The 16,124-nt window shown below is 39.8% G+C and overlaps 1 protein-coding gene across 3 annotated transcripts in view; it reads right to left on the bottom strand.

Moving 5' to 3' along the window:
• Positions 1 to 16,124, bottom strand: part of LOC109955691 (fibroblast growth factor 14-like) — a 56,392-nt gene that overhangs the window by 12,430 nt on the left and 27,838 nt on the right. For 2 of the 3 annotated variants that reach the window (XM_020592105.1, XM_020592107.1), the window contains exons 2-3: positions 7,876 to 7,986; positions 5,229 to 5,332 (exon numbers count right to left, since the gene is read on the bottom strand). In XM_020592105.1, coding sequence (XP_020447761.1) covers positions 5,229 to 5,332; positions 7,876 to 7,986 — 215 coding nt within the window. Of the gene's footprint in view, positions 1 to 5,228; positions 5,333 to 7,875; positions 7,987 to 15,657; positions 16,119 to 16,124 lie in introns of those variants that run through there. The other variant, XM_020592106.1, reaches the window with a different exon arrangement.

Genomic DNA, 16,124 nt, shown 5'->3' with positions numbered 1-16,124 from the left:
CTGAGAAAATACTTGACAAGGTAGATTAATTGATGATGAAAACCCAAGAATGGAATATGAGAGCCGATTTAAAGGATTTATTTAACTATTATATACAGTACAACTCTATTTTTATTTAAGAGTGGGAGTGTGGAGCCACAGGCCTGCAGGTGAAATGTCACTCTTCATTTTTCCCGTTTGTGTCTACACTGCCACTATCAAAGGACATGCCATGATATGTTAAGTCTGTGTTTCTACTGGTTAAATAATAGTGATGAATAAAATTTAACTTTGTTTCTTATTCATTTGCTGGTTCACTAGACCTCATTTCAGCACCAGAAGCTGTCAACAGAGTCTCAGATGGCTCTCCACATGGAGGTGATAATTATTACATGAACATTCACTAAATTTAGAATTTGAGTAGGTTTCAGATTGCTGCATTTCTGAAGCCCAGTGTTATAAAGTAAAGTATCGTTTTTGGTTTCCTTAGGGGAATAATTTTAGATTTAGTGGAGGACCAGATTTGACCACAGGCACTTCTTTTAGATTTTTCTGTGACTTGACAAAATGTGGACTTAAAGTGCAGGAGGTAAAAACGAGGAGCAACAAGAGGATGAAGGCAATGGATGGAGGGTAGAGTTGAACTGATTGTGTTTGGGCTCTCAGGAGCAGACTGACTGGGGCTCCGACTGTCTGACTCACAGGAACTGGCAAGGAGGAATACATAATCCTGTTGGCTGAACAGTCAGCACAATTCAGATTTTAAAAATGCTGTACATGATCTAGACAAGTCTCATGACCACACACCGATATAGACACTGTTGAACTCATTAGACTGAATCTTCTAAAAGTAAATGTGTCAAATGTTCTTCTTTTAGGAGAATTAAGGTTCTGCAGTTATTCTCAACTGAAATTTTTTAAAATAAGGTTCATGTATGTAATTTCCACCCTGATATAAAAGTCTTTTCTTCATATTCTTAGAGCAGTAGTAGAAGTAGCAGTAATAGTGTTGTTTTACAAGAAACATGCAGTGATTTTACTGGAAAAGTCAACTTCCTTCATCACCTCTCAGCTGACACATACACCTACCCGACGAGGCTGACACATTCACACACAAACACAACATACCGACGTGTGTATTATACACACTCTCATCACTCCTAGTCTCATTCACACACAAACACACACAGTTCCAAACTCATCAGCACTTTCCTCAGCATGCTCCATAATTATCACATAGCAGCTCATTGCACACTGTGCCATCTGTTAGTTGCACACACTCATCACATGTACATAACATGCACAACCACACACTGCCAGATGCTTGGGATCTGGGACTAATAAGATGGTCCTACCATGTATAACTAAGTTTGTAAAGAGGATGAAGCATGTCACTGAAAGAAGAGCATCTTAAATTATGCTAAAACGTAACTGGCTCTGCATGGAGAAGCCACCATACAAGGAAAGGGCCAAATCTATATTACAATAAATATCACAATAATAATTAGACAATGATCTTGATAAAAGCATGTAAGATACAAGAGATATATGACCATTACTGTGTTTCTCCTAAAGAAATCTTCATATATGTGTATGTTTTCCAGTTGTAAAACAAGAGTTTGAATAACAGTTGCTGGTTCCAGTAGTGAGAACTGGCTGCTTTTTAGGTTTCATTTTACTGAATGTCCTTAGGTTTAAAAACTGCCCAACTTTTCTCTGACATCTTACAGGATAAATGAAATATCCTCTTAAAAAATGTTAGCTGCAGCCTTAATATACTCCAAACTATTTAACATCTCATACTGTGTCAGTTTGTTAAGATTCCTTGTTATTCAAAATTCTGAAATGTGAGCCATAATTTCTCTAAATGAGAACAGTTACGCATTTGCCCAACAAATTACTCATCACCTTTTCGTTCAAACTCAGTACATCATGTTCTCATTATAATTACACAAAAAAGTGTTTAAAAGGTTTTTCTAAACTATGCATGTTTATTGAATGTCAGGCTATTTGTTTGTAATCACACAGTACGTGGTCCTTTAGTTCAGGTCATTTAAATAGCTGAGAAGGCTTGAACTGCCATCAAATCCCAGCACAGGAATGAATATAATCCAAACCAAAACTGCAAGAGAAAGCTACAAGGAGATGCATTAATATTTGCAGCCCAGCATATTGTAACATAATCTGTGTTCTAAGGGCAAAATGCTCAGATCTATCTTGAAGTGTTATAACCAAGAGTGTCGTGTTTAGATTACATTACAGTAGAGGAACTAGAATCTGATTTGTATCGACTTGCTGACACCTCCACAACAACTAACCTGGCAGGATGAAAGATTATCCAAACTGCGTCCAGCCAGTGTGAGCCTGAACTAACTAGCTACAAAAATACATAAAGGTAAACGTCACTGCTCTTGTTCAAAAGAAGCTGTGATCACACCCAATGTAATGTTTAATGACTGTCTCCTCAGGCACAGTGGCACCATCCTTAACACATACTGCAACACCCTACACCTTCCTGGATCTTTGCAGCAGCCAATCAAACCAGCGCCGACATCATGCTGTAAATTAGACCTACTCTGTGTAATTTATACATCTGCTATCATGCACTGTAGCTGCCTGCACATCAGTCACAGAGCTGGAGCATGATCAAACATCCTCAATTTCCCTCTGCGCAGCTTTAGAGGGGATTTCTACAGTGTGTGTGTGTATGTGGGGGGGGACTCCCCCTCTTCAATTATTTACAGGAAGCCCTCATGCATCTGTGATTTTCAGCGAGAGACTAAGGAAACCTAGCAGCACAGATCTCCCTTTTTCCTCCCCGATCACTCCTTCCTCTTCCTCTCTTCCCTTTGTCTGAAACATGACCTTCCTTCCTCTCCATGCTTTGCCCTTTCTCTCCACCTTTTCTTTTTCTGTCTACAACCCCTTTCCCTCCTCTGTCTACAACTGTTTCCTTCTTTCATCTCCCATCTTTTTCCTTCTTCCACTTGATTTTCTTCATCTCCTTTCTTCAGCTGTTTTCCTCTGTCTGTACCAACCGCTACTTCTTTCATCTCCATCTTCTCCTCTTCTGTCATCTTTGTCCTCTCATTGCCCTTGACTCATTTCTTTCTCGGCTCCTTTCTTTTGCCCAGTCTCTCCTCCTTTTCATGATGTGTCCTCACCTTTATCCCTCTCACCTCTGTCTTTCCTATTCCATCCATGCCTATTCTCTCATTTCTTCACTCTATCACCTCCTCTCTGGCTCCTGGTACCTCCGAAATGAAGAGGAGGAAAGAGGGATGCTGTCAGGGAGAAGAGATGTCAGTGGAAGAGTGTGAACTCTCTGAAGAGCCAGCACGGAAATTATTCATATTCTACTACCTACTTCACTTCCCTCTTCAGCACTTCCTTCTTTTTGCTTCCCATATTCTACTCTATGTCCTTCTCATGTCAATTTAGCTTTAAATATTTTATTTTACCAATTTTATTTGCAACTTACTATCACTGTTATGATTTCTTCTTCTAAATCTTTTATGTTCAGGGAGGAAAGACATTTAAGGAAGACACAACAAACAGTTATCTCTTCCCATCTCCTTCACTCTAAGAAACCTGCCTGCAATCTTCTGTACCACAAAACCTCAAAGTTAAGATCTTTCATAGGCTGAGGCTTTCCTGTCCTTTGACACACACACACACACAACCTCTCCTAAGTAAAAACCTCAGCCAGGCTTTTCATATGAACTAAAAAGAAACTTCATAATTTTAACTCTATCAAGGCTTCTAGTTTTTTCTCAAAAGATTTATCAGCTGCAGCTTCCTAACAATGTAGCATGACATACATGAAAGATTTACATTTTATTTAACTTGTCTTTTATATTCTCTTTTAAACTGAAGTCTAAATGTAAGTGAAATTTGTCTTCAGCTGTTCCATTCTGCCTTGATATACCTCTGTCCTTCACACAGAGCAGAAGACAGATCTGCACAGACCCAGGCCCCTCAATACAGTGGATGTAATGGTCTGAGAGGAGTTGTACTAAAATCACCCAGTGGTGCTTCTGAGCCAGCATACTGAGAAAATAAAATCTTAAATCTGTTTAACGTTTGTCACATTAACCAGCCAAAGATCCATTTATCCATGTGGCTGGTTTTTCATAATGTTATGTGTGTCCGGTTAAAGTGCAACGAACAGCGGTTTAAGAAGCTAACAAAAATGCATGAGGAAAACATTTCAATGAGGAATTATAAAAAAGAGGAATCGTTCCCAGGGTAAGCTGGGACACATCAAATGCACCTTAGCAACATGCGCTGTGGTTAACTGACGTGAGAACCTTCAACTTGTTGACCAACTAGGCTATAACCATGTCTCAGAGCACTGTTTCAACAGAAATACAAGTGTGCTGCCCGTCTCATTATTCCAACAAATCTGTATGGCAGCCTGACGTTATATATTGTCAATTTAAATAGGTCACAGTTTAACTATTGCATCATATGCAGCTGCCTTTTACTGATTTTTAAATGCTCAGAAATATGTTCCCGTCAATAATCTGCATTTAAATACCAATCTTACTGTGGCCGAAATCATTAGAGAAATTCATGCCAGTTGATTTTCTGACAGTCTAGGCTGTACATATATATTTAAAAAAGAAAGAAGAAAAAGAATGAATAGTCAAATAGTCACACTGAACAGCTGACTGACAGTCAACTGACAAAATCCTTAGTCAGGTACAGCCCTAATAAACTGGCCCCGGAAATTTCAGATGGACATTTTTCACTATTTACTCACATTTATAGATCAAATGAAGGTGAAAACCGTTGAAAATAACTGCCCATGCACACCTTACAATCTACCTCTACTTCGCAAACTATTTTTGAAAGCAAAGAAAGTTACAAATTAAAACAATTTCACTTCTTTAATTACAGTTTAACAAACTTCCTTCATGAATCACTCACTGTCAGCCCCATGTTTTTCCTTACACTTATGGACAAAGGCCTTATAAATGACTAGGAATATGTGCAAACAAAGTGACCTTTCCATTTGTCCACAACTGAAATCCCAGAAAGAGCTAACACAGATGGGATCTAGATGAACAACACATAAATTATAATGTACATAAAGTGACAGTTTTTCAAAAAGAAAGATGATTCCCCTCAGTAGGAGCCCACTGCACAAGTGTCCCACTACATGTCAAAAAACATGAACAAATTGCTGGTTTTTGAGTGCCCACATACAGAATGATCTGCATGCCTGTGTGTGTGTGTGCGCTCACCGAGGAGTAGAGATGACCCTCTCCGTTCATGGCAATGTAGAGGCCAGTCTTGACTGATTGGATGGCCACGACTCTCAGACCCACAGGAATTAAGTTAAACAGAGCTGAGGACAAAAACAGACACACTTAGTTTACACGTTTGTTTCCTGTGCATGTGTTTCTCTTCTTGTAACTTTTCAGTATACAGCTCTGCGATGGCACATGGCATTAACAGCTGTATTAATATGTGGCATTCATCAAGCTGAAACGAGCCATTTATGTCAAGTTTGTGGAGTCAAGATGAAATCAAATTGCAACACTTGTACAGAAAGGTTTAGGATACATATTTTGTACATTCTGATCAAGATAATTTAGTCATTTTGACATTTTAACACTGGCTGTATGTTGTCTATTCTTCTAAAGGCACTGTGTGAAGAACAGCCAGCTGTTCACACTCTTACAGCCCTTGTGGGCAGATATATTAAAAGATAATGTTAGTGTCACTGTTTCCGTTCACTTCCTGTTGTCCTCTACAGTCAAGGTGAACCCTGTCTCTTTCTGACACTATGGTATGGAAAATTCAGATGCAGGATGGTTAATTGTAAATGTTTACCAGTAAATGTAAATCTTCCTTACCTCTTCCCAGTGTGAACCACTCTTGTTGACTGTAAAAAGCTTATTTTGCATTGTATATTCTGTTGATCTTGAGACACATTGTTTGTCTCATCTCAGGGATGTTTTCATCAATTATTGATGACGTAACTGTCCCAGGTGTTTGTGACTTGACTGCTGTTGCAGCCCATGGCAAGGTGATATACATGCTGTTGTTTCATGTTGTCAGTTTAATGCTTGGCTTTGAAATATCCTCCTCTCAGATTTCTGCCTCCGCTGCAGTGTGTCTTTGCTAAAACAATGTCCTAGTTATGCTGGGTAATCTGCAGACCCCTTTGTCAACAGGAATGGTACACAAATGGAATATTTCGATTGCTTCTTTTGTCACATGAGCATATTATTTTAAACAAATCATTCTGAACTGAAATGTAACTGCGTGCGATCAATTGAAATAATAATTCCCTTATACATTATCCAGAAGTAAATATTCACATCGACATTATTGTGCAATTGAGATGTTATAAAGTCTTACACAGTAGTGACCTGTAATGAAGGCCACGACAATGGACGTGCTATTTATGAGCCCTGCCAGTTTTTGTTCTAATCAAGGACTGAGGTATCAGAGCCCTCATTATTCAGGGTTGTGTAGAAATGGTTGTTATATCTTTCTAACAACCAACATTTACACTGTTCACATTGGAGTAGAAGGAATTTATTATATATGCTTAAGTACACCTGCGAGTAATCCTCCTCGTTAAATATCACACTTTCTAAACAACCATCACAGTCATGCACAGGCTTCATTAACATAGAGATAATCACGCAGCTGATTAGAGACAGAAACAACTGTCTTTGTAAATCCTGCAGGAAATGTCACTGATGTCTCCCCACTGCTGAATATGAGTCAGGCAGACAGACTGACAAACAAATGAAGAAATGAAGCTCGGGAACAAGTGTGAGCTGCAGTAAATTCTGTCGGATCCGAGCGCTGAGATTCAGAAATGAAAAAATGGCGACATGAAGGCATTTGCCAGAAATTGATGCGAAAACATTCGCCAAAAAAAAAAAAAAAAAGAAAAGAAAAAAAAGAAATTATAGTAAACAAGTGGGACGTTGCTGTAACAGGCGGATGCCAGCGGGGAACCAGCTCAGCCAATGTGGAAAGGATACTTTGGACCAGTGAACTGCCTGCTGTACTGATTACAGATTTTATTTGATTTTATCCAACAATATAGCAAAAGCTACATGTATCAATAAGTCATTCATCTGCAGCTCCTCCCTGAAGGCTGTTTTGGGTGCAGAGTTGCAATAAAATAGGTCTTACAAGCAAAAACCTCAGAGCATGAAATGCCCCAAACAGAGCCACTATGTTACTGTGCTCTGGATGTTTGGTTGCCTATACTGGAAATAAAAAAAACAACATTAAAAGTAACTGTCAGTCATTTAGATCAATATGTTTGATACTTTGTATATGAATTTCTTTAGCTTTTTAACCATTTTTAGACTAACTAGAATCCAGTGGATCACCTGGTCCAGTTCACTCCTGCTGGTCTCAACTTTCCACAAAGAGAGAGCAAGTCTCTCTCAAACGTCTTCAAATCAGAGGAGGACTGAGACACTGACACATCATCGTAAAGAGCTATCCTGTCTGCCGTTACTTTGTTGTGATGAACCTTTGGTTTTGGACTGCAACACTCTGTTCACACACTGTTGCTTCGAGTACTGCTTTTCATTTTTCTATGTGGTCTTTTACTTTGAGATATTGTGTCTTAAATTGATGCACAGTCAAGAAACTCATAATGCTATTCTTCAAAGAGATGGCTGAACAAGTGTTTTACACATACTTTTACATAAGTGAGTATGCTGGCACATGTAATCGACTAGCTCCTGCAGCAGGAGAGAAAGTCAGCAGGCCTCTGGAAATAAGAACTGATACACAACAAATAATACACTTTGATGAAAATGTAATTGATGCCTGGATAAGGGTGAAAAAAGGGTACACAAAGGCTGATACTGGATGTTGTATTTGTGTGTGCGGTGTGGTGTGTCTACTAACAGGAGTTGGTGCTGTCGTCTTTGGTCCCGTCCAGACTTCCATCCTGGCCCATCTGGAGATAGAAGCCTTGCCTGCAGAACAATCTGGTCACTATGCCCTTCAGCTGTGGTTCTACAAACAAAAGGGGCAAGAAGAAAAAATATATAAATATATCACTACAGCCATCAAGGCCCTTAAACTAGAATAGGCATATGAAAACAAAATTAAGCTAAACTTCAAATAAGTGTCGTCAGCTTCAACAGAATGATTTGTAAATGATTTAGGTACAAATTCTCCCACAATTCAGTTTCTGCACACACGCTAGAAGGCACATCTGAGGTAAAAAACCAACATTAAAGAAGAACAATATGACCTGCTTCATCCTGAGGGATTTCCTGCGGACAGACTGGTCATGCACATCCAATCCTTTACAGAATTCTTGGACTAATCCCTCCTTTGTGGCCAATGTTCCACTTGAATAACACTGATAAATTATTTCTGAACCTTTGAGAGTAAAGAACAGTAAAATAGTGGCTCTGTAGCTTACATATTCTGTTTATTATTTATCTATTGACCAATATGTTGTATTGGTTTGTAGACATGATTCCCTTTATCAAAACTTGCATAAAGATAATTATGAGTTTTTTAATTATGTCTCCCCATTAAAATTTGTAATGTTTTAAGACACACTCAAAAATACCTACTATTGACTTAAATCATTGGACTTTGTTAAATCCAACATGGTTGAAATGCTGATGTTTATGTAATTACAAATCTAAATCTGCAAACAGAAGTACGTCATTATTATGCCAATTATAGACATTATTTTATTTTAATTATCAAATGCGGGTGCTCTTGGTATGAATGGATTACTGAATGAGCCTACCAGACACAGGCCCAGGGGCCAGGGGGGCCATAAATAAGAAAACTGTGAAGGAAAGTCAATCAAATGACCACAAAATACAAAAAATATAGATGCAAATCAACAACAAAGACTTAAAAATCCACTAAAAAGAGACACAAAATGACTAAAAGGAGAAAGGAAAGACAGCTAAATGACTACAAAAATATACAAAGTGACAAGAAGATGTAAAATAAAAAATTAAGACAAGTAAAAACTGATGAAAAACAAGTACAAATAACCACAAAATAGCTAAAAAGAGTCACAAACTAACTATAACACTGACAGTCTTGCTGCTAGAAGAGTAAGAAAGGTGGGGGCCTTTTACATGTCTGTGCCCAGGGCCCCATTATCTCATAATCCATCCATGGATCTTAGCTATTTCATCTCTCTACACTTTAACAGCATTCACTTGCTCTTGCTGCTTGGGTCTTGCAATCAAACACAAAATGGCTGAAATAAAACAAAGTGAGTAAAACTCAAGCTGCTTGAAATGAAAGAAAGAAAAGAGATGGCAAGGAGCTGTGGGACAACGACTGGCTGAGTCACTGGATAAAGAGACTGAGAGAAGGACACTAGACCTGTCTTAGGTGATATAACAAACATGCTTTATTCCATTACTCTCATCACACATTCTGCTGTAGATGGCACACGTTTTCCACACACACACACACCCACATACACTGGGTGGTGACATTGATTACTTAATAAGGCTCCTCATACACACTTAAATGTGACCACACCCATTATCCTTCTATAAAAAACACATCAGTGACCTTGCATTCGCAACTATAAGCAGGGTAGGAATTCCCTTTAAACATGTGTGTGAGACAGAGAGGGAAAGTGTAAAGATGTATCCTAATGCACATAGGAGAAAAAGCCAAGAGCGACCTAGTTTATGAAGTGTGTGTGTGTGTGTGTGTGTGTGTGTGTGTGTGTGTGTGTGTGAGAGAGAGAGAGAGAGAGAGAGAGAGAGAGAGAGAGGCAAGGGTGTTTCCATCTTTGTGAAGGATCCATCTTGTGCAGCAGGGGAGAAGGAGGGAAGAGGAGCTGCGGAGCTTGTAACCAGCAATCAAGCTGACAAAAATCCCAGCACATTACCTGTGCATGCTGTGTGTTTCTGTCAATAATAAATCTTAGTTAGAAAGACAGCTGCTACATTTGGTGGCAGTGATTTCCCACCAATAGGAGCAGGTTATTGGAAACCAGAATATTCTTGTAAATTAAGAACAATTTTGAACAAAGACTCTGGTGGATACACAAACATACTCCTCAATGTAAGTGAATTTTTATTTCCTACAAGTACAAAACAGCGCAGTCCATGTTTTCATGTATTAAATATTATTCCAACTGACAACTGTGGCATTTCTTGCTGCATTACTTCATGGTTCAAAATGACCATTTACCTGCCCAGCATGCATCTGTCAGGACAGAACAGAAATGAGAAGGCACTGGCCGCTGCACAAACTGAAGTCAGGCACGTGTGTGACACACGGTCTGAGGAATTGGCTGGAAATGTTAAGTGTCTCATGTTTTTGAAAAATGTGTTGTGTTTCACATCTGTGGCTTATTAATTTCTAAAGGATTATGTAAAATGTATTTTTCTGTTTTAAAAATTATTGATTAGACCTAGAGTGTACCTACCAGACTGGCTTTGCATTGGTACATCTGTCTTTTTATTGGCTTAAAACCCTGTCTGATATAAATATATTACAGCAGGTGCATTTTAGTGGCAGCATGCAATATCATCTCTCCTGGCTGGTGTGACTCAGCCAACTGGGAACTTTCAAGGCCCTGCAATTTACTGTAAAAAGAAGGTTTTGTAGAAAACATTTAGTTTTCTCAAAGTAAGAAACAGGGGGGATGGCTCTGTGGTGTCAATCTTGGACCTCAAGTGTCACATCAGCTCTGCGTGAATGAATATATATCTATCTATCTGTCAAAACACCTAAAACATTTCTAAATCTATATTAAGCCTCCACACCAACCAGGATAAATTTCCATACATTCTCTCTTAATCAGACTTTTTTCTTGTGTGACCACCGTACATTCTCTCTCTGAGTGACTGGTCACACAATTTAACATGTTATCGTGTACTGCACCTTTCTATCTTTCTGATATTCACTCACTTTGAATCAAACCTCTAGTTTTGTACTTGATTTCTTACACATTTATAAAGTAAACATTAATATTTACAATGTATATTCTGTATCTTATTATGTGTATTTTGACTTGGAGCTCCAACTCAAAAATATGCCAAATTACCAATACCAATTATCTTGTGTCAACCCCGATTGATTCAAATTTAAATGAATCCCACATGAATAAACAGATATCTAAAACAACTAATCACATTTAATCTGACATTTAAGCAGTCAGCCAACTCACAGTCCAGCCTAGAATCTTTAACTGGTCAGACTATATTTTGTATTAGTATTTTATTTTGATCATGTCAATGCACATGCTTAACTATATTGTACATAGTAAATAAAAAACATAACATTTTATTTCCCTGTACACACTCAATGACCGACAAAGAGCAGGAAGAAGAAAATCAATGAACCAAAGGTCTTTTAAGAAACTATTACTTTTATCATCCGTGACATCATTTATCTTGATGTATTTATTATGCCGTTATAAGTACTATGACAGTCTGTAATAGTGTTTGCATAACCTGCTGTAATGGATGAAAAATCAATAATTCTCCACAGGGGACCGTCCTGCCGCATCAACTCATCATCTATTTATGTGTCTATTGCCTGATCTAACATCCACTTATACATTTACTCACACTCCAGTCTGAAGCAGCCAACCGTTGCCACAGTAACATTCCCACAGTCGTCAAGGTGATATTCCCACACTTCCCAGTACCTCTGCATCCATTCTGTTACTAGGGAAATTCCCATTCTTGCGTTGTCATGGCAACAGTCTCGTGATTCCAGACTATTCCAGTGCAAGGGTATTCCCCCATACACACACACATGCACACACACAGCTAAATTTTCACCACAATGTGATCCGATTCAGTCAGTCAGCCCATAAGGCGGTCAAACTGATTTGACAAGTCATATTGTTGGTTAATTCGACACCGTCTGAGTCTAAATACAGTGTATATAACATGGTATAAAATATCATCGTGGGTGTCTGATACAAGCGATGTATCAAACACCTTCTGTGTTTCTCTCTCTTTCACACACACACATACACACACACACACACACACACCATCTTACCAAACAAAAGCAGCCAAGTGAAGAATGCTAAGCAGCAACCGGGTGCACCCATTTCATCCTTATTTAGATTACAGTGATTAGTGATTAGAGGAAAGGTCAGATTTCTTATTAAAGTACAGACACTGGTAAACGGCTCAGATGGTCCAGCTACAGTAAATGACCTTCACTGCCCTACTAAATAATACAAGTCCTTAACCTGAATTTGTCCTAATGAGACATTATGTTCAGAGTTTATACAGGCCTGCACCACACATTAATTCTGTATTGTCCTCTTACTTTTTCAGAGGCTTTTCCAGCATTAATATGATTCTTAGGGAAACACCAATGTCAATTATTGATTATCCATATCTGCTTATTGTTGCGCACTGGCTGAAAGGCAGCAGGGAACACCAAGGACAGATTGCAGAATTGAGGAGCTACCTTACACTGAAATATATTAATCAAGAACAACAGTATTAATGTAAAAAAAATATTGGTATTGGCTTTATAATTTGCAGGAAACCACTGACATTTCATCCAACCATTTTTCTAGCTGTGTGTTTGGGTCAGGTTAGCAACAACACAGATGTCTTTTTATTGAGCCTTCCTCTTGCTCCTACTGGGGAATCTGCTGGTCATCAGAGGCCAGCTGAGTAAACCTGGGGAAACATGGACTCAGAGTTTTACTTCTTAGATCACATATTTGCAGGCATAAATAATATACTTTTCTCAATTTCATGCAGTATTTTCTTTGGACAAATTTCAAATACCAGGTGCCTGAAAAAATGAACTTCTTTCTATCAATGTGAATGAGCAGCAACTGGACTTTTAGGGTCCTGTTGCATCACCAGACTCCTCACCTCCACACTGAATCCTCATTTTGGCATATCCATAACCTCATCTTCTCGGTCACTACCCAGAGTTCATGACAATGGATGAGGATGGGACACAATATAAACAAACTAGCAGATTGAGAGTTTTGTGGTTCAGCTCCCTCTGCAGCTACTTCACCTAACCAGCAGTCAATTTGTGCTCCTAGTTAGCCTCAATTAAAAATAAGACCTAGAGATGCTTGAACTCTCCTGACTGCCTTCCTAGGACAGACTCTTACAGTAATTGTGGTTTAGGGTTTTGTGCGGCTCAGTAAACTTGGAAAAGTATTCTCTGTTCTCATGCATTGAATAAATATAATTCCAGCTGATAGCTGTGACATTTCTTGCTGATTTATGGTTCAAAATAACAGCATCCGTCTGTCAGAACAAAAAAGAAATCAGAAAACATTGCCCGATGCCGAAAGACACATTTCACATTTCAGTTTCTCTGCCCTTGTTGGTGTGAGGAAACTGCAGGAAATGTTAATTACTGTCTTATCTTCAGCATTTCATCTATGGTGTGTCAACTTATAAATCAATTTATAAATGTATTTGTAGCTGTGGGCAAGAGGAGCCTCCATCATGTTTTAATAAAAAGCTCATCTTGCCTCCATTTCAGTCTAACGCTAGCTGATCACATCACATCTTTGACTGAGTAACGAACGCTGGAGATCAGTCAAAGATGAGTTTCTCTGTCTCTCCTTCACAGAACCTCTGGGAAGACAGTAGAGGATTTCGCCAAAGCTCTGTCTCTCTCTCTCTCTCTCACACACACACACACAGACGTTGTGGACGTTGCCAAGCTTTCACCAGCAGCTCTCACAGCTGGAACACAGAGAGAGAGAGATGGCAGGAGGGAAAAGATGAAGAAGGGAAGAAGGATGGGAAAAAAGTCAAATGAAGCTGGAAGGAGGGATGAAAAGATCTAAATATGTGAAGAGGATTGGGTGGAGAGAAGGAGAATCAACCAAGGAGCAGGAGGAGAAAGGGGAGAAGGGAGGCATAAAAATGCAGATGTAATTAAGTTAAGACAGACTGAGACAATGAGAAAGAAGAGTAAGTGAAGGAAAAATGGAAAGGAGGAAGAAAATTTGAAGCTGGAAGAATAGATGAAATGATCTAAAGTAGGGAGAGAAGTTTGGGATGGAGAGGAAGAAAAGTGGTAGATGCGGGGGAAGATGAGGTAAGAGTGGAAGGTGAAAGAGGGGTGAAAGGGAACACAAAATTAAGCTGGAAGAAGGGATGAAAAGAGGACTGAATGTGAGGAGAAAGAGGTGACAACAAAGAGAAAATGGAAGAAGAAAAAATTCCAGGGGAACAAGGACAATGTGTGAGGAAGAGAATGAAAGAGAAGGGTGTCATCATCTACTGCCCCTCAAAATGAAAAAGGCACAAGACTGGAAAAAGGAATGAAAATATCTAAAGTCTGCAAGAAGGAAAGGCTGGGTGATATTAGAAAGGTATTAGGGTGAAGGGCCAAAAGGAGATGGAGGAGGAGCAGAAGAAATGTGCAGGAATGGTGACAAAAGGTGGGAAAGTAAAGAAGGCAGGAATAAAAATCCACAGCAGCTAGAGAATGTGACAAAAAAGAAATAGGAAGGTACGAGTAAATAAAAATCAAATGGAAGAACAGTTGAACAAAGCTGGTAGAAGGAATGAAAACATCTAAGGTAGACAGAAAGGTGACACAAATAGGAAGAAAAGGGGAGGAATAAATGGATAAGAGGAGAGGGAATTGTTTTTGAAGGGTGGAAGGAGAATAAGGACATAAGGAAGAAAGGCGGTGTGGGGAGACAAAAAAGTAAACAACAGGGATAAAAGAGGACTGAAGCTACACAGGGAGAAAAGGTGACAAAAAAAGGAGGGCAAGAGGAGAAAAAACCTCAAATCCCACCAATTCCCCACCAACCTCCAGACCAAAGTTAGGAAAACCAAATCATATCAACATGAGTTCTCACATTCACCTACCCTTTATTTGTTCCTCCCTCCCTCTGTACACCGTCACTTGATGGTTTCTCACACAATCAATTGATTAGAGCAGCGCTTAATGCCTCTGCTACTGAACACTCACCACAACACACAGTCATAACATTCCCTGTAATCTGCATTCACCTCCACATCTAGTTACTTCACTGTGCATTGACAGCAAGATCTATCTCGTGATTCAACAATGATGGTGATTTGGATTTGAGTGGGACTTGAAATCTGAATGGTGGAAATTTCTGATTTAGACTTTTGGACCTCCACATGAACAAAAACCTGTTTGTCTAAATAAAAAAAATTCTGAATAGCACAGAGCAAAGTATAATTTCAAAATAAGAGGTGTTAATTTTGTTGCTGCCATTGTGTTTTTGTCTGCCATTTTGCTAATGTTAAGACAAAGTCTGATCTTGGTGATGGAGCACTTTGAACGAGGAGCTGTAAATGAGAGGGCGAGGTAGAGATGCACATAGAGACTAGACTCATCTGTGGCTTCAGTAATGGATGTACCTGGAAACTACTGAACTATAGGGCACTAGAAGACATGACGGTGTGTGTGTGTGTGTCACCACAGAGGACAGAGAGGGACAACTCTGTCAGTCCGTGTTTATGCATGACTGGGGTGTGTGCGTGTGTGAGCGCGCGCAGTCTACCTGCGTGCACGAGGCAGGCCGTGTGAAGGTGGCTGTGGATGAAAGTGGTCGCGCCTAAAAGTCAATGCGTGTGTTTTCTACATGGATGTGGAATGGCGCGCATATGCATGTCAATATATTTGCGTGCGTGTGTTTGTCTGTGTGCGTGCATGTGCGCGTGTGTCTGCCCCCATTTCCCTCCACACCTTGTCTCCGTAGCCTCCTCTTCTTTAAGCCAAATATCCGGACTTTGGAGAAGATGTCGACCAGGTTTCCGTTGCACAGACCCTGCTTCTTACCGGGGCTCTTCCGCCGCCGGTGGGCAGTCGGTCGGTGGGGGTGCTGCTCTCTCGCCTGTCGCTTCTGCCGGATCAAACCGCTGGCGATGGCCGCTGCCATGTCGCCGACAAAACAGCCGACACAAAAACAGCCCTGTCTCCGTCGGTGTCTCCAGTATCTTCAGCTTTGTCCACCGGTGGGGACGGAGGGCAGACAAAACCAGACACAAACCTCCAGTCTCCGCTTCACCGGCTACAACGGCCCCATACTTCAGCCACAAAGCGTTAAAGTCAGAAAAAAAACTCACCACGTCACGCTACAGCATATTTTCTGTTGTCGTTATTCCCCCGGCCATCAATTTGAACCGTACAGCGGTTTACCTGTCCGTCACGTT

This window comes from Monopterus albus, unplaced genomic scaffold (genome assembly GCF_001952655.1).
Source record: "Monopterus albus unplaced genomic scaffold, M_albus_1.0 scaffold16.1, whole genome shotgun sequence".
Taxonomy (NCBI): domain Eukaryota; kingdom Metazoa; phylum Chordata; class Actinopteri; order Synbranchiformes; family Synbranchidae; genus Monopterus; species Monopterus albus.
This window is presented reverse-complemented; position numbering and strand designations above follow the sequence as displayed.